A 20,317-nucleotide genomic window follows, 5' to 3' on the forward strand; every position below is an offset into this window, starting at 1 on the left:
CTCCAAGTCAGAAGAGAGAAGGGGCCAATATTCAACATTCTTAAAGAAAAGAATTTTCAACCCAGAATTTCATATCCAGCCAAACTAAATTTCATAAGTGAAGGAGAAATAAAATCCTTTACAGACAAGTAAATGTTAGAGATTTTGTCACCACCAGGCCTGCCCTACAGGGGATCCTGAAGGAAGCACTAAACATGGAAAGGAACATCAGGTACCAGCCATTGCAAAAACATGTCAAAATGTAAAGTCCATCAATGCTAGCAATAAACTGCATCAACTAGCAAGCAAAATAACCAGCTAATATCATAATGACAGGATCAAATTCACACATAACAATATTAACCTTAAATGTAAATGGACTAAACGGTTCAATTAAAAGACGCAGACTGGCAAATTGGATAAAGAACCAAGACCCATCAGTTTGCTGTATTCAGGAGACCCATCTCACATGCAGAGACACACATAGGCTCAAAATAAAGGGATGCAGGAAGATCTACCAAGCAAATGGAAAACAAAAAAAACCAGGGGTTGCAATCCTAGTCTCTGATAAAACAGACTTTAAACCATCAAAGATCAAAAGAGACAAAGAAGGCCATTACATAATGGTAAAGGGATCAATTCATCAGGAAGAGCTAATTATCCTAAATATATATGCATCCAATACAGGAGCACCCAGATTCATAAAGCAAGTCTTTAGAGACTTACAAAAAGACTTAGACTCCCATACAACAATAATGGGAGACTTTAACACCCCACTGTCTACCTTAGACAGATCAATGAGACAGAAAGTTAAAAAGGATATCCAGGAATTGAACTCAACTCTGCACCAAGCGGACCTAATAGACATCTACAGAACTCTCCACCCCAAATCAACAGAATATACATTCTTCTCAGCACCACATTGCACTTATTTCAAAATTGACCACATAGTTGGAAGTAAAGCACTCCTCAGCAAACGTAAAAAAACAGAAATTATAACAAACTGTCTCTCAGACCACAGTGCAATCAAACTAGAACTCAGGATTAAGAAACTCACTCAAAACCACTCAACTACATGGAAACTGAACAACCTGCTCCTGAATGACTACTGGGTATATAACGAAATGAAGGCAGAAATAAAGATGTTCTTTGAAACCAATGAGAACAAAGATACAACATACCAGAATCTCTGGGACACATTTAAAGCAGTGTGTAGAGGGAAATTTATAGCACTAAATGCCCACAAGAGAAAATAGGAAAGATCTAAACTTGACACCCTAACATCAAAATTTAAAGAGCTAGAGAAGCAAGAGCAAACACATTCAAAAGCTAACAGAAGGCTAGAAATAACTAAGATCAGAGCAGAACTGAAGGAGATAGAGACACAAAAAAACCCTCCAAAAAATGAATCCAGGAGCTGGTTTTTTGAAAAGATCAACAAAATTGACAGACCACTAGCAAGACTAATAAAGAGGAAAAGAGAGAAGAATCAAATAGATGCAATAAAAAATGATAAAGGGGATATCACCACCGACCCCACAGAAATACAAACTACCATCAGAGAATACTATAAACACCTCTACACAAATAAACTAGAAAACGTAGAAGAAATGGATAATTTCCTGAACACTTACACTCTCCCAAGACTAAACCAGGAAGAAGTTGAATCCCTGAATAGACCAATAGCAGGCTCTGAAATTGAGGCAATAATTAATAGCCTACTAACCAAAAAAAGTCCAGGATCAGACGGATTCACAACCGTATTCTACCAGAGGTACAAGGAGGAGTTGGTACTATTCCTTCTGAAACTATTCCAATCAATAGAAAAAGAGAGAATCCTCCCGAACTCATTTTACGAGGCCAACATCATCCTGATACCAAAGCCTGACAGAGATACAACAAAAATAGAGAATTTTAGACCAATATCCCTGATGAACATCGATGCAAAAATCCTTAATAAAATACTGGCAAACCAAATCCAGCAGCACATCAAAAAGCTTATCCACCATGGTCAAGTGGGCTTCATCCCTGGGATGCAAGGCTGGTTCAACATACACAAATCAATAAACATAATCCAGCATATAAACAGAACCAAAGACAAAAACCACGTGGTTATCTCAATAGATGCAGAAAAGGCCTTTGACAAAATTCAACAGCCCCTCATGCTAAAAACTCTCAATAAACTAGGTATTGATGGAACATATCACAAAATAATAAGAGCTATTTATGACAAACCCACAGCCAATATCATACTGTATGGGCAAAAACTGGAAGCATTCCCTTTGAAAACTGTCACAAGACAGGGATGCCCTCTCTCACCACTCCTATTCAACATAGTGTTGGAAGTTTTGGCTAGGGCAATCAGGCAGGAGAAAGAAATCAAGAGTATTCAGTTAGGAAAAGAAGAAGTCAAATTGTCCCTGTTTGCAGATGACATGATTGTATATTTAGAAAACCGCATTGTCTCAACCCAAAATCTCCTTAAGCTGATAAGCAACTTCTGCAAAGTCTCAGGATACAAAATCAATGTGCAAAAATCACAAGCATTTTTATACACCAGTAACAGACAAACAGAGAGCCAAATCATGAATGAACTCCCATTCACAATAGCTTCAAAGAGAATAAAATACCTAGGAATCCAACTTACAAGGGATGTAAAAGACCTCTTCAAGGAGAACTACAAACCACTGCTCAGTGAAATAAAAGAGGATACAAACAAATGGAAGAACATTCCATGCTCGTGGATAGGAAGAATCAATATCGTGAAAATGGCCATACTGCCCAAGGTAATTTATAGATTCAGTGCCATCCCCATTAAGCTACCAATGAGTTTCTTCACAGAATTGGAAAAAACTGCTTTAAAGTTCATATGGAACCAAAAAAGAGCCCGCATTGCCAAGACAATCCTAAGCCAAAAGAACAAAGCTGGAGGCATCACGCTACCTGACTTCAAACTATACTACAAGGCTACAGTAACCAAAACAGCATGGTACTGGTACCAAAACAGAGATATAGACCAATGGAACAGAACAGAGCCCTCAGAAATAATACCACACATCTACAGCCATCTGATCTTTGACAAACCTGACAAAAACAAGAAAGGGAAAAGGTTCCCTGTTTAATAAATGGTGCTGGGAAAATTGGCTAGTCATAAGTAGAAAGCTGAAACTGGATCCTTTCCTTACTCCTTATATGAAAATTAATTCAAGATGGATTAGAGACTCAAACGTTAGACCTAAAACCATAAAAACCCTAGAAGAAAACCTAGGTAATACCATTCAGGACATAGGCATGGGAAAAGACTTCATGTCTAAAACACCAAAAGCAACAGCAACAAAAGCCAAAATTGACAAACAGGATCCAATTAAACTAAAGAGCTTCTGCATAGCAAAAGAAACTACCATCAGAGTGAACAGGCAACCTACAGAATGGGAGAAAATTTTTGCAATCTACTCGTCTGACAAAGGGCTAATATCCAGAACCTATAAAGAACTCAATTTTACGAGAAAAAAACAACCCCATCAAAAAGTGGGCAAAGGATATGAACAGACACTTCTCAAAAGAAGACATTCATACAGCCAACAAACACATGAAAAACTGCTCATCATCACTCACCATCAGAGAAATGCAAATCAAAACCACAATGAGATACCATCTCACACCAGTTAGAATGATAATCATTAAAAAATCAGGAAGCAACAGGTGCTGGGGAGGCTGTGGAGAAATAGGAACACTTTTACACTGTTGGTGGGACTGTAAACTGGTTCAATCATTGTGGGAAACAGTATGGCGATTCCTCAAAGATCTAGAACTAGAAATACCATTTGACCCAGCCATCCCATTACTGGGGATATACACAAAGGATTATAAATTATGCTGCTATAAAGACACATGCACACGTATGTTTATTGCAGCACTATTCACAATAGCAAAGACTTGGAATCAACCCAAATGTGCATCAGTGACAGACTGGATTAAGAAAACGTGGCACATATACACCATGGAATACTATGCAGCCATAAAAAAGGATGAGTTTGTGTCCTTTGTAGAGACATGGATGCAGCTGCAAACCATCATTCTCAGCAAACTGTCGCAAGAACTGAAAACCAAATACCGCATGTTCTCCCTCGTAGGTGGGAATTGAACAATGAGATCACTTGGACACAGGGAGGGGATCATCACTCACTGGGTCCTATTGTGGGGGAGGGGGAGGAGGGATAGCAGTAGGAGATATACCTAATGTAAATGACGAGTTAATGGGTGCAGCACACCAACATGGCACATGTATACATATGTAACCTGCACGTTGTGCACATTTACCCTAGAAGTTGAAGTATAATTTTTTTTAAAATGAACTTAAAAAAAAAAAAAAGAGTTCTTTACCTTTTTTGGATACACAGTCTTTTTATCATATATGTGTTTTGCAAAGATTTTCTACCGGTCTGTGGCTTTTTATTTTCTTGATATTCTGTATTTTCTAAAACATTTTATTTGTATAGCTTCACCACTTATTTAGGAAGAAATACCATGGTGTTGTGTGTGTGGTAGGGAGAGAAGGGTTATCTTTTGTGCCTTCTTTTCAAAAACAAATATGCCTACATTTTAAAAGTATTAGTTTCTTCTCTTTATACCTCCCCGCCATACCTTTATAGCTTAAGCTGCTGGGATTCCAAGGAGGACAATATAAGGTGGGGGAAGAGTTAAAAATTATCTTGGACTATTTTTTTCTGCTTTAATCAGCAAATGACTGAATTTAGTGGCCATTATCGAAACAGTAGCCAAAGGTTTAGTAAATAAATGCGTGGATCATACCTTTTTAAATACTACAATAATAGTATCTTTGACATTCTTTGAAGTTCTGCTCAATTTTCAAATTATTTGTGATTAAAAGATACCTAGTCACTGTTGGTTTGTTTTTTTGTCATTTGGGATTTTTGCTTTTGTTTTTGTTAGTCCTTATTGTAAACAATTAATTAAAACAACGTTATATTTTAAGTTCAGGTCATGCTATAAAAATTATTTGACTATTTTAATGATTTTATGGGAAAGTCAGTATTCCAAGTTTTTGAAACACACAGGTATTAACTGTCAACTTGAGTTGATAAAAGTATTTTGTTTGAAAAAGAGATCATGAAAGTAATTATTCATATGCATTAAGAACTCTGATTTAGTTGTTCTGAATGACTTTATTTGCCCTAGAAAAGCTATTAAAAGGCAATGCCAAATCTAGATCTAGGAATTTTGTAATACATTTGTACATGAGGAAGTCAATATACGTGACAGACAAATGTAGAATGCCTTGGTGGGAGGTCAGATGGTAGTGGGGAGACTGGAGCACGCCTTCTGGTGACTTTTCCCAGGTACTTCTGAAGAATCCATAGGGATTTGTGGAGAAGAATTAGAAAATTTATCTAAATTACAGTTTTTAATTTACGGCAACAACAAAACTAAATAGTACACTGTTACTGAGCATTTATCTTGGAGTTCTAGGTGTCTAATTTATAAGGTTTCTGAATTAGACTTCAGGGCCTATGTTACATTTTATTACAGTCTACAACATAAGTGTAGACTGGCAAGAATTAAACTAAAAGCCTGTTTCCCAGCTGTTAACACATCTGGGAGTTTGGTTAAAAGGAGCTAGCTTAGCTTAGACTGAATTGTGATGAAAAGCAGGGTCTGGAGGCCTTTTAACTAGAGTCTTTGCTCTGATCAGAGCTGTATTTGATACTGGCCCATAAGTCCACATAATTATAATTTGTAAGAGTATTAAGGACATCAGTAACTTTTAAATCTTACGTGAAAAATGATTATGTCACCTATGGACTTTAAAAGTAGTTAGCAAACCGGGATAAAGGTGATGATCAAACCAAGTAATTCCGAAACTTTGTCTATCAAAATTTACACTTACAATGTTTCAGCTATTCTTAATAATATACTTCTGGTTTTAATAGGTTTTAATGAGAAGTTTTAATTCTGGTAAATGAATGCTTCATGTCAGATTTGTTATACCACTGGGGAAAATGGGTTACTTTTTAAATGTCACCCTTATTACATTCTGGCTTTTTCCCAGGCTTGCAGATGGGTCAGGGGTTGTGGAGAGTTGTCAGAAACCAGCAGCTACAACAAGAAGGCTACAGTGAGCAAGGCTACCTCACTAGAGAGCAGAGCAGGAGAATGGCTGCGAACAACGTTTCTAACAGCAATCATCGTAAACAAGTCCAAGGAGGCATTGACATATATCATCTTTTGAAGGCAAGGAAATCAAAAGAACAGGAAGGATTCATTAATTTGGAAATGCTGCCTCCTGAGCTAAGCTTCACCATCTTGTCCTACCTGAATGCAACTGACCTTTGCTTGGCTTCGTGTGTTTGGCAGGACCTCGCAAATGATGAACTTCTCTGGCAAGGGTAAGTTAAACCCACCAATGTTGAATTCAAGTATCTCTAAACATAACCATGTTTAAATGTTCTTTTAATAATATATATTACAAAATATTTTCTTTAAACTTGGTCTTGTACTTTGAGATACTCTTTATTAAAACCTGGAAAAATATACAGTTAGCATCACAGTCAAATTTGATCTTGTGAAAAGGAGGACAATAGAAAATAGAATAACAACTTTACAATTAGAAGAGAGGTTACCAATCAGGCTCTGTCAGTTCATTATAAATCAGAAACTCTCACTTTATTCTAAAAATACCGCAAAGTTGTGGAGTGAGAATTTCTAATTTAAAAGTTGGAGTGTTCACATGCTGTGTAGTTTGTGCTTCCCATAGGTATCCCATCTGAAGAATAGGCAGACTTCAAAATCAATGAATAGTCCTCAAATGTTACTGTTTTTAATTTTCTTCATATAGAGCCTTACATTTTTACTCAATTCTATATTTCTTCAAAGGTGCTTGTTAGAATAAAATTTAACTGGTGAAAATTGTATCTACTTTTTTTTCCTAACCAGCATTTTAATGAAGTAGGCAAATATTAGAAAGCAAGGGGACAAACCGTTGTTTTTATTTACTTGCTGAACTTAAAGTAGATTATATAAATTTTCACGTTGTACTAGTTTGAATTAAAACCACAAATCTAAGAACATTTGCTGGAATAGAATCTGTTTTATTGAACCTAAGTTACTCCTTCAATAGCATCATATACTTTAACAAAAAGTATAGGTACATGACTTTTTGGCCTAAGAATATTACCAAACATGGAATAATTGGATCTCAGACCTTTTAGCATCCCTTATCAAAGTTTGTCTTACTATCTTGAAGTGGATCTTTATAAAAATATAGAATGTAGCTAGAAACAAACATCTTTTTAAGACTTCATGTAATTTCAAACTAGAAATCTAATTGAGACTTAATAAATTGCAAACTTTAGTCTAAATATATTTTCAGTAATGACATTCCTGTTAGGTTTTCTAATGTCACACAGTTATAGTACAAGTTATATAGGTCCTTTCTCAACCTCTAAATAGATAAAAATCGTCAATATCATATCTTGTTATTCTTTTATTCATTTGTTTGACATAGTGAAAGTACTATGTGAGGAAATTCTATTAAAGAGGAGTCTTTCAAATAAATAAGTTATTAATTTTTTTAATCATGTGAATAGAAGAGGAAATGAAAGTACTTTTAAACTGGATCATTCTTTATAATCTCTTTTCTACATTTTAGTATTCCTCACTAACTTAATTTCTGTTTCTTTATTTGAACTTCTTTAAAAAGTTTAATTTCTAGTCTTCCCAAAGTCAATCAGAATATATTCTTCATTTGAGGTTTAAATCTGAATTTTTCATTTGTGAAAGAAATGTTTGCCATAATTATGCCTATTTTAATAATACTTGGATTTTCTCCTTAATAATAAATTGCTTCTATTTGAAATTAAAGACTGGCTTAGTTTTAATTTCAACTTTGGATGTATTGAATACTCATTGATGTTGGGAAGTTCTCCGGTTTTCACATAGCTTAGTAATAAAACTCTAGTTTTTAGTTTTATTGGGACTAGATTAATAAAACTGAAAAAATATTGATAATATTCTAAACAATTTTTTATACTTACAGTTTTCAGTCAGTGATTTCATTTGGTGGGTAAAAATAATACAGCAGTATAAATCAACTACTAAGAGGATAGTCTCATGCTAAATTGGATATTTTACCCCCTTGTCCTCACAATTGTTGATGTTATGTGCTCAGACAGTAACTTTTTCTTGTTGCCCTGCACTTTGTGTGTTTATTAAAAGAAGGAAATTTGAGGCAGAAACTAATAATGAATATAAGAAAGTAAACAGTTTCATTTGTCTCAACAAGTAGCAGGTGCTTTTGAATACACAACAGATGAGATAATTTTGAGACAAAGACTCATTACAATTGTATCAGAATATAATTTAAGTATTCTCTGTGTCTCTAGAATAATGCATTTATATTTAAGGCTCTTTGGTAGATATCCAGAATTTCCAGGCATTATAAGATAAAACTTTAGCTTTCAAATAACCAGTAGCTATTGCCTCTGTAAAGAGTTAGAAACAACTATCCCAATCTGCAGTGTGTTTTGAGATATGAACTGTTAGTATTTTAGGTTTTATAGAATTTCTAAACAATCATGTATCGCTCTGATAGTAAAGAACCAGTATTTTTGAAGCAGTATCTTAAAAACAGCTATGTTTAACATCACAGCTTGATGAATGTATTCAAGTTGTGGCATTACAAACAATTTCTATGTTTAATTTGTCTGTTGTAACATTTATTATTTGAAAAACAAAAGTTGTTTCCCTGCCCAGCAATCTTTTCCTCCCATTTAGTTTTATTTCACAATAGAGCACATAGAATTAGTTAATAAACCCTATTTAGATTCTTGGTTAATAATTGCATGCTGTGGATTACTCATTGTTTGAAATCCTGCATCTATACATGTTAGCCATATGATCTTGGGTAACTGTTTTGTCTCTGTGTTTCTTATCTGTATCACCAACGTCATAGGATTGTTGTGAAGATTAGGCAAGCTAATCCAATAAGAATACTTAAAATAGGGTCTGACATCTAGTAAGTACTCAGTAAATGTTAGCTATTATTACTACTATTATGATAGTTTATGTTTAACTTCAGATAGTACTCATGAATATTATTGATCTTTATAACTCATATTTATTAGATGCTGTCAAAATTGCTAAATTTAAAGCATCTGTCATACTCTAGTAAACAAATAGAAAACAAGTACAAACTTAAAAATTTTAAACTTTATAACTATAAAATTCAGTCTTATTTCATGTTACTATTTTTTCATGTATATGCATATTTAACTTAGGAAATTAAATGTAGTAATGTTTTCTTGTCTTATTTTCTCTGATTTTACAGGTTGTGCAAATCCACTTGGGGTCACTGTTCCATATACAATAAGAACCCACCTTTAGGATTTTCTTTTAGAAAATTGTATATGCAGCTGGATGAAGGCAGCCTCACCTTTAATGCCAACCCAGATGAGGTTAGTGAAGAACTTGAATATTTGTATCCAGTGAGCTGTATTACTGTCTTGCTGTAGCTTTCCAATATGATGAACTGCAGGGAAAATAAAAAGTCATTGAACATGCTTTTTTAATCACTGAGAAAGCCAGTATTTTAAACTATTGCTATGTGACATAGTCATTTTTCTTCGCCTTACCATGTCACATTCTAATCTTTCTACCTGCTTACTTTGTGTAGCAGCATCCATGATGTATATTCAGTCCTCTACTGACCTGATTACAATATTAGTACATTATAAGTAGAGAGCACAAAAATTTGATAATAAGAACGCAGAGTGTGTTCATCAGATTTTATCTGTAGCAGTTTTTTTCTGTTTATTGTTTTTCCTTAGTAGTGGTTACTTTTATCAAAGATAATCATTGAGGACTTTGTTCTATTTTCTGACAAATCAAAACATTGTCTTCAAATAATGCCTTTAACAATGTAATTCCATGTTGACATAGGAACTATTTGTAGATTGTTATAAAATTGAAGAATTTTGTATTAATTATTTAATTCTTTCTTAACATAACATGTAAGCATGATCAAAATGTGAAAACAACTTTTTCACTGATTTTTTTTTCCCTATTCTTATTTTACTGTGTCCTGGAAAAGTTCAGATTTTCAGAAATGTTTAAATACTTACAGATTTATTCTTAGAAATCTAAGTGAAAATTATACAGCACTCAGAGCTACTACTTTTGGATGCATTATTTTTTGTGGAAAAATTTAATCTGCAGCATTATTTTAATTTACCTAATTTTTGAAACCAACTTTTTTTTATTTGTTGTTGGGGTATTAACAACAGTTCAAATCATGCAGCCAAGTATTTTCTAAAGTTATCTTAACTTTTGTTATAATTAGGGAAATGTTTCTCCTATGTAAAATATTTGAGTCTTAAACAAAAATACCAATTTTATATGTATGCATATGGTAATACCAATAATATATTTTTTAACCAATTGATTTTTACTTACATATGGTTTATTTTTTGTTAAATTTTTGTGGTACATAAATTTAAAATAAATTGCCATTGCAAAGGATTACTGATATACTTCTTATCAGTTAAGTCTTATCTCCAGAAATATAACAAAGTATATATATTGTAAAGCCAGGTATAATACTTAAATTCAGATGTTTCTTTTCTTTCATCACTATTTAAAGAGGTATTACTGTCAATGAATAACAAACTGATACCTTAATGAAATTAGAATGATTTATAAGAAGTTCAAATTACACATTTACCAATACAACACTGCTTTTTAGAATCGAATGATCATTCTTCAGAAAGGCAAATAAATGGATAAACTATTTATCATAAACTTAAATATTATTGTCCTTTTATTGCACATTTTTTTCTAATGCCTTTTATTATAAAATATACTTGTTTTCACCTTGTTTTTAGTCAAATCCCAGTTATCTTCCATGTAAACATATGGCAACATAAGAATGTCCCTTTTTTTATCCTGCACTGTGGCATACCTGCTCTTATAAGAGATTCTCCTGCACTTATATATTCAAATAATGGCACAGTTATAGACACTTTGTTATTCTTAACTTAAACTTTATTTGTTGCTAATTAAAACAGTTCATATGATGCACTTTATGATAAAATATATATTTTGCAGGCCAGGCATAGTGGCTCACGCCTGTAATCCCAGCACTCCAGGAGTCTGAGGCAGGCAGATCACTTGAGCCCAAGAGTTTGAGACCAGCCTGGACAACATAGGGAGATCCTGTCTCCACAAAAAATTTTTTAAAAATTAACTAGGCATTGTGGTACATGCCTGTGGTCCCAGCTACTTGGGAGGCTGAGGTAGGAGCATCACTTGAGCCCCAGAGGTCAAGGGTGCAGTAAGCTGTGAGAGTGATACCCTGTCTCAATGATAATAATCATAATCATAATAAAGATATGTAGTCCCAGAGGTCAAGAGTGCAATAAGCTGTGAGAGTGAGACCCTGTCTCAATGATCATAATAATAATCATAATAAAGATATGTATTTTGCATCAGTCTGTTGAGGTAATTGAATGATGATTGCTGGAGGAAAACTGAGGCAGAATGCTACAATGTTGTACTGTACAGTACATAAGAATCAGGAGAGGCAGCTGTTTTAAGCCCCAGTCTTATGTCCATTTAATCAAGGCATGCTGGCTCCTCTCATGAATTATTCTGATGTTGAGTAAAACTGTCATCTTCAATTCATGTCACTTTCAAATGTTACATTCTAAGGGAAATGTAACCTGGTAAGTACTAAGTTGTAGATTGTTACAAAGTCAGAAAAGTTGGATGTAACTGCTGATATTGATTATGGTAAGTAGTCATTCTTTGCTAAAGGAATGCCAATTTTTAAGCAAATTATAAAGCAATCATTTTTACACAAAGATGAAAATACGCATGGGTCCTCATATACTAAAATATTATATGTATAGGTTTAAATATCTAATTTGGAAAAGCTAGACATATAAATAGGTTTTCATCTTTGCAGCTACCAATATCAGACTATACAGTTCTTATTAGTACCTCCTCTAGGGTGTTTGGAGAGGGGGCAGAGAAAAGAGCTCAAATTCAAGTTCTTTTTATATCCGACATAATTTTTTAAAATTATAAGTCAAATGTTAAGAGAGGAGATTCAAGTTATTAATTAAAATAAAATTTTTAGATCTTCAGATTTTACTTATCTATCCTACCTTCCATTGTTATTGAGAGTTGGCTGTATTTTCTTTTTTTTTCACTCCCTGGCCTGATTTAAAGGTACTCTGGAATATTCCAGAAGCACTGAATTTATCATTCTAAAAGGGCCATGTAGTACTCCCAAGAGGAATAGAGCTGAGCCACTCAATGTGTCTCAAGGTTCCAAAATTCTGATTCTATGATTCTGATTTTATGAACATGTAATTTAGCAAGTGTTACCTAATAGCAAAAGAAAATGCTGTCTTTACCAGAATGCACTTAGGAAATATATAGAAAAACAAGGACATTGCAATACACTTAATAAGTTCAGAGAAAGGAGGGGAAGTAGTTCAGTGACTATATTCTATACTTTCTTTCATTGACTAACATAAATAATGTTAACTTGGCTAATTGTTTACCAAGTCAAGTATTCAAAATTGAAATCATGTAAGTGAAAGATCTATCCTAATAAATGTTCTTATATAGCACATATCTGTATGAGTCATACTTTAGCCAGACTTTAGAATGACTCTTGCCAAGTTTTTTGAGTGCTCAAAATTAGGCAGTACTTTTTGGAGATTGTATTTTGTTTTCTTTTTCCCCACTCACTGGAGCACTGTCATCAGATATGTTATTTTGGGTTCATTTAACTCTGAGCACTAAATTAGTTTTGATGATATGTTTATTTATGTGATGCTTATTGCAGGTACCTGAGATAAGATGTATATAATTGCTTAGTATTGTAAAAAATCTACTTTTTCATAATTTCCAGTATTGTACTTAACATTTTGATAGCAAGCATCATTAAAATATTATAAAAATAAGAATACTTACAGCCACAGGGAACAAGATTCTCCAAAGGACACCGTTCATGTCACGGATATGGGTAACCAAGCTCCACAGCAGCTGCTGGCAGTGGCTCATGGGGTGGGGGAGAACATCCGCACAGTTTGTGGTACGATAATCTGGCACGCTGTTGTACTATGCATGACATTGTGATCTCAGCTGTATGTAACGTCTTGATCTTGTGCATGAGCTTGTGTACTTTGTGGCAGGTGGCCACATTCTAGTAAAGGAATGTGCTGAAAACCATCTATTTACATTAAGTTGTATTTTCCCTGCATGTACAAGTTGTGTGTGTCAATTTTATTCCACTAGCAGTAGTATAATGAAGTAATTTTATTTAACAACCAGTAAACTATATTACTTGTGCTCCGATGTATATTAAAACACTTTCTTGACATAGTTATTTTTAAATTTAGGATTTGAAAAATTGGTAGTGAACATGGTTTAACTTTAATATAGGTTTATTTTTGTTTGTGTAATTGTGTTTCTAAACAGTTTTTTGTTTTAAATGTCCTCATTGGGGTCAGATAACAAAATTTTTTTTTTTAATGACTATATAAGCACATTTTTCTGGTATTTATACAGAAATATCCACATGCATATAATTTTATGCATTTTACTAAATTGATCTTGGATGTAATCTATTATAAAACATACTTTAAATTTGACGTATCCACACGTTGTAGGTAGAAATGAATATGCAACTTACTTTCAAGATAACGTGTTCTTTTTGTTGCTGGACCAGCTAAAGTATAAACAGGAAATTTGTAGTTCTCCATTATGGAAAGCATTTCAGGAATTTATGTTCAGTTCTTATGAATAGTATCTCAGATATATGTTAATGACTTTTTGCTCCAATATTCAACAACTAAATCGTCATTACCATTACTTCATAGCATAGCAACGGTGGTGAAAAATAACTTTTAACTTTTATTCCTAGGGAATGAAAACCGTCATGGGCATTATTAGAATGTACTGATAAACATTTCCCAAATGCATTCCTTGGGAATACACAGTTAAAAATGAATTCTTAAGTCTAATTTGAACATGATAGATTATGATTAGTTGGCTTATTTACGGCCTAACTTTTCAAAGCCTTTAATACCTTGATGCACATTGTGACTATCTAACAAGGGAGATGTTATATGCGATATGTATCTAATTTTGTTTGACGTGGGGTTCTTTCTTTTTTGGGGAGAGGAAGGTAAAAACATTCCAGGGAATACACTTTGAGATAACCTAGTACAGATTATCTGTAATCTTACTGTGTGTAAATAAATGTTTTAGAATGATTGAAATATCCTGTTGTTCACTTGCAGTTATCAGATGTAATCTTCTCTCTTATCAAAGTCTGTGGGTCTCTAATTGTTTTCTTTCCTTTGGTCTGATAGTACGTACTACAAAACAAACAAACAAACCCTGAGAGTTGAATTGAGTCTTGACAGACTGAGAGATTTTTTTCCATTTTTTTATTTTGATTACCATCTGGTTTGGAAAGGAAAGTTTTACTTTGGACAATAAGGGTAAGGCAATAAACCTGAAAGCAATATTGAATTCAAATAACTGCCTGTACACATTGATAAATGTATCTGTCAAATAATTTGTAACTAATAGACCATTCATCATTATTTCTTTGGTATCTCATTCTCTGTACTAACTCTTTTAAATCTTAGTACTTCTTACAGCACAGAAGTATTCCTAATGAAGGCTGGCAGGCCACTAAGATACTTTTTACTTTGGAAAATGTACTACCTGTTGAGGTTTTATCCTTAGTTCTATATGTCTAGAAATTTGGCTTTATCTTTCTACTGAAAGTGAATGTCTCAGGAATAAACTTATAGGTAGTAGAATGTGAACCAAGTTGACAATAAGACATACATACTTCAAACAATGCCAGATAGCATAAAGAAAGAGAAAAATAAACTCAAAATTCTAATTCTTGGCTGTAGTATAAACTAAGATCTGGCTAGAAAGAACTGAATTCGCAACACCCTTCGTTGTGCTGCTCGACTCAGCATGTTCCACATTTTATGATTGGCTTCTTGCAGTACCTACTTCTCCCTGTATGTATCAGCTAAGATGCTTTTGGCTGCAAGGAACTGAGAACCTAAACTGTGACTTAAACCCTTTACGTTTGTTTACTTCAAAAGAGTCCTGGATGCAGGTATCCCAGTTATTTTAGTGAGATAATGATCTCCTGATGGACCTGAGTGTGTTGACTTTCACCCTCTCTTGATAGCAAGGTGGCTACCACAACTCAAAATATCACTTCCCCCATAATAGTGTCCCAGTGCAAAGAAAGAGAGGCAGAAAAAGAAGCTTTCTCCTCATATTCCTTATACTTATTAGGGAGAAAAATCTTTTTCAGAAGCCTTTGGTGTACTTCTACTCATTTCTTATAGAACATAATTAAATCACGCGAGCACCCCTGGAGCACTAGAGAATAGAATAGAAAGATTACATGATTGGCTTAGACTTATGATTCTACAACTGCAGCTAGGATGCTAGAAGAAATGAAAAACAGGGAAATGACCTTTGTTAAGACATCCAAGCATCTGTAATGCCATTTTAACTAGTGACGCACTTAAAACGTGTAATTCAGCCTTCCTTTTATTTCTGGTCTCTGCTGGGTTAGAGGCCGTAGTATCCAAAGGAGGAACATTGGCACCTGTGGCACAACAATTTGAATTGGTAGCTGACCCTACCTTCTTGCCAATGTAGGTCTTCCTGCTACTAAGCAAACTTATCAAAATTTTAAAAGGGAGGAGGAGGGGATAGGAGGGGAGGTAGCTATGCTGTGATTGAAGTGGTTAAGCCTGATAACCAGAGGGAAATAGTACTACACGATGTGGCAAAAGAAAAGGATATAGGTGGAACTCAAGAGATGTCTTGGGGTTCCTTCTAGTGGTACTATATCCTATGATAAAAGTAATTTTTTAAAAAATCACACTGGGCCTACATGGCCAAGGCTTATAACTCACCATTTAGACTCCTCACTAGGGAAAGCACCTCAACCAGTTGTGTGGCTGGCTCATTCCTAGGGTCCAGAGTTGAATATGGATTCTTTATACCAAGCTCCATTCCCTTTGCAGGATGCTTTTATGGCATCCATGTAATCTACCTTTGACTCATGAGGTTGGAAAAGGTGTATGTAGAGAAAGATTTTTTAGATTTTTTAGTTTTCTTGAGACAGGGTCTCACTTTGTTGCCCAGGCTAGAGTGCAGTGGTGTAATCTTGGCTCACTGCAGTCTCCACTTCCCGGGCTCAGGTGATTCTTTGCCTCAGCTCCGGAGTAGCTGGGATTACAGGTGCATGCTGACATACCTGGCGAATATTTTCTTTAGTAGAGACAGGTTTGCCTCAAGTGACCCACCTGCATCGGCCTCCCAAAGTGCTGGAACTACAGGAATGAGTCATCATACCTAGCCTATTTTTTAGGTTTTAAAAAGAGACACAAAGAAGTAGTATTGTCTCTGTGTGTGTGTGTGTGTGTGTGTGTGTGTGCGCGCGCGCGCACGTGCGTGTGCATGCATGCGCTCACACGCACGAATACATGTGTCATGTACACCTCTAGGCATTAGTATGTGAGAGTATAATGATATGACCATGTGCAGGCATCTGGTAGCCATGAGGGATATTAGTAACCCTACCAAGAATAGCAGACTGGAAAGAAAAATTGGGTCTGTGATGCTATCTGTGAGCCTAACAACCTGGAGCCGTATTAGTTTGGAACTTCTTGTTATGCAAGGTAATTTTATTTTTGAAGTAAATGTATCCCTTTATTTTGAACTGGGTCTCTTGTTGTTTATAACCAAAATCATCTTGATGTATTATTGCTGTTATTATTATCCAAACTCTTAGGAGTTTGAGATGTAATCCTCAATGCAAATTTTTAAAAATAAACATTGCTAACTGGGTACAGTGGCTCATACCTGTAATCCTAGCAATTTGGGAGACCAAGGCAGGTGGATCACTTGAGCTCAGGAGTTTGAGACCAGCCCGGGCAACATGGTAAAACCCTGTCTCTACAAAAAATACAGAAATTAACCGGGTATGATAGCATGTGTCTGGAGTCGCAGCTACTTAGGAGGCTGAGGTGGGAGGATCACTTGAGTCAAGGAAGTTGAGGCTTCACTGAGCCATGATCATGCCACTGCACTCTAGCCTGGGTGACAAAGCAAGACCCTGTTTCGTAAACAAACATTGCTAATTCTCAGTAGTAGATCAATTTATCTCCAAATTTGCTGGGGGAAATTTAATCAGGGCAGAAGAAACTAGGTGACAGTGAGAGGAGTCCCTCACCAAATATGGCTTAACTAGCTTCCTCCTCTATAAGAATTGTTTACCCATAGGAGCTAAAATGCTGGGATTTATGTCAGGCCCCTTCCCCTTGATCAACATTAGAGTCAAAGTGAAAAATTATGCCTCTCAGACACTAAATACCCTCTTCCTCTGCCTAGACAAGTTAATACCTTCAAGCGACCAGCTACAATTAGTCAAATGGTGGTAAACTGGAGGTCATTTTCTTTTTATGAGAGTAATGTGACGTATGTATGGATATGCATGTGTGTATATATGTGTCTATCTCTTTTGAATCTGATCCGTGATGATTTTGCGGTTAAGAAGGCAGCTTTACCCTTTGCCTTTTAGGACAACTTTAGTTTACACCTTACCCTAACCATACTCTATCCCAGCCACCCTCCTTTTCCCTTTTCTCCCAGAGTCACTCCAACACGCAGTGTAGAATCAGTTCCCAGAGGAGGTTTGTGGATTCAGAATAAACCTTTTAGAAACTTGAAGAAAGACGAATTTCCCAGGCCCTCTTCTAATCATTGTCTAGTTGAAAAACAGATTCAGGCCCTAGAATATTCCATAGTTTATTCATCAATCAAATCACCTGATGTATTTTACTCTTGTTTTATTCAGTGTTCTATGGGAGCTACTAATTTGCTGTATCATTGAGTGTGAATTGTCTAGGGTAAAAGCTGAAATTAGTGGAAAATGTCTTCATCCTAGGACACATTTTTAAATTTTTAATATTAAAATATGAATTGCTATAATGAACAATTTTTTATTTGAATTTTACTTTTGTTAGCAATTTAAATAATTGTAACTAGAGACGTTGCAGTGGTACATTGAGTATTTTAAGTACATTTTAATGAAAAATCTGCTTGCTTTTTATTTTCTTACCATACACTACCTGACTCCCTTGATACCTCCCAAATATTTTTCCTTATCCATTGTGATCACAGTTTCAGTGCAACTTGGTATTACTTTCTAGATTTAAGTTCTCAGCTTTAATGTCCAAGGTGTTTGCCTCTTCTACATGTCTTTCATGAATTTAGCAATTGTTGTTACCAGTGTCACAGTAGATATCACTTCAAAATATGAGTATTGTAACAGAAATCCAAAGGAATATATTTCCTCAATTATTGGGTGTCATCAATTGTAAGACATCAGTCAACTTACTTACAACTTTTCAAATATGGGAGTATGAAGGAAACACTACCTTAAGTGATTTTTTAAACCACGTAACTGTAGTGTACATTTATCCATAAAACTATGTAACATTTTCTTCTTTTATATCATAAAGTTTTTAGAGAGATGCCTTCTTTATAACAAAATTCCTAAGATTTCTGTAAATCTCTTTAGGTCATTAGCAGTTAAATATAGCACCAAAGTGATATGCTACTTTTGATTATTTGGATTGGTGACTCTGACCTTTGAGAATTTATAACTTGAGGTATTTCAAAGTGTGCTGGGGTTTTGTCTGCCCTTAATGTTTGATCCAACTTACACATTTTTTTGGAAGGGAGTTGTTTTTGTATTTTCCCCCAGATTGAATTATGTAATCCTCAGAAGTTTACAGCATCTCTTGAAAGACAGCTGGAAGCTTTGTACATGTAGATTCAAACATTCATTCGACAAATATTTATTAAGTATCTCTACCACTTACAATTGATATAATGTTGACTCTGAGCAGGTTATTTAACCTCTGTGCTTCAGTTTCCGCATCTGTAAAATGGGGACAGTAATAATACTTATAACAGTGTTCTTGTGAAGATTAAATGAAATAAGACATGATAAACATGCCTCTAAGTGTTCACCAAACTGTAACTATATGTTTATACTAAAGGTACAACTACAACAACTTAAAATACCAAGAACCAGGCACTGTTCTAGGCCTTGAGGTTCTTCCTTTTCTGGAACTTTTGGATTCTAGTAGATAACTATGTGACACCTGACTAATGGTCCTTCATGAAGTATGTTTTGGTCACATCAGTATCTCCTAGCTTTAAATGATACCCTTTGTCTTTAATTGTATTTTCTGACATGTATATGCAATCGTTTGCATATACAGTAACATTTTGTTTGGGTAGTGCTGCTGAGTTTAATCTTTTTGACATTTAAGCAATAATTAGGGGTCCAGAGTTACATTAAAATTGAAATATGTGTCTTGGCTATAATGTTGGCAGGATGAATAGATACTTACATTACATGATTAAGTATATACTTGTGCTGGCAGTAAAAGTACCATGTATATCCCAACTTCCTTCTCTGCTTGTCTGCTAGTAAGACTTTTTTTTAAAAAATGTTGTTTACTTTAAAACTGTTTCAGAGCTGTTAAAATATATCTATAAATGTACATACTAAGATCTAGGTAATATGATAAAACTAGTATTTGTGGGTTAGTCATTTAAACAGTTGTATATATGCACATTGCAAATCCAGTATTTGTATGTGATTCTTATAAAACAAGAATTCTAAACTAGCATCATTGTTAAATGTGTCACTTTCTCATTACTTTCCATTATTAATCATAACCTAATAGAGATTTATCTCCATATTTTGATTAGAATGCTTTATTTTTCTAATATAGAAACAGGTTAGAGATAAAGGGGGCTTTTCCAAGAAGCTTGACTCAGCAGCAGCTTTTTTGATAATAATTACAGTAATGATTGTTACATTTAATTGATAGTAGTAATTTACTATTTAAGAAGTACTTTCTTATCTATCATATTGATCCATCCCAGTCACTAATGTGGTTCTTTTCGGCAATACTAGAATTCACAGATGTGGTTCTTTTTCTGTTTGAAGCTATTAGAACTAATTAAAAGGGGCTTTTAATTATTTAAAACTTCAGAAAATTAGGTTCATGTTATTTTGTTTGCCATTGCTTTTTCTTTCTTGAAAAATAAGCAGAAAGACCTGTCCTATATGTCCTTTGTGTTTTCTCTGGACTCCATTGGAGGGAATATTTATTTTTATTTAGATTTTCCTTAAACCATCATTCTTTTATGTGAGATTTTCTGTTGACATCTTTTA

General features: G+C 34.5%; 1 protein-coding gene across 2 annotated transcripts in view; it reads left to right on the top strand.

Annotated features, from left to right (window-relative positions):
• The window catches only part of LOC105466648 (F-box protein 8), a 54,190-nt gene that overhangs the window by 21,303 nt on the left and 12,570 nt on the right, over positions 1–20,317 (top strand). For both annotated transcript variants that reach the window (XM_011715719.3, XM_011715720.2), the window contains 2 exons: positions 6,050–6,386; positions 9,326–9,452. In XM_011715719.3, coding sequence (XP_011714021.1) covers positions 6,058–6,386; positions 9,326–9,452 — 456 coding nt within the window. In that variant the 5' untranslated portion in view covers positions 6,050–6,057. The remainder of the gene's footprint in view (positions 1–6,049; positions 6,387–9,325; positions 9,453–20,317) is intronic.

Source organism: Macaca nemestrina, chromosome 3, assembly GCF_043159975.1.
Source record: "Macaca nemestrina isolate mMacNem1 chromosome 3, mMacNem.hap1, whole genome shotgun sequence".
Classification (NCBI taxonomy): Eukaryota; Metazoa; Chordata; class Mammalia; order Primates; family Cercopithecidae; genus Macaca; species Macaca nemestrina.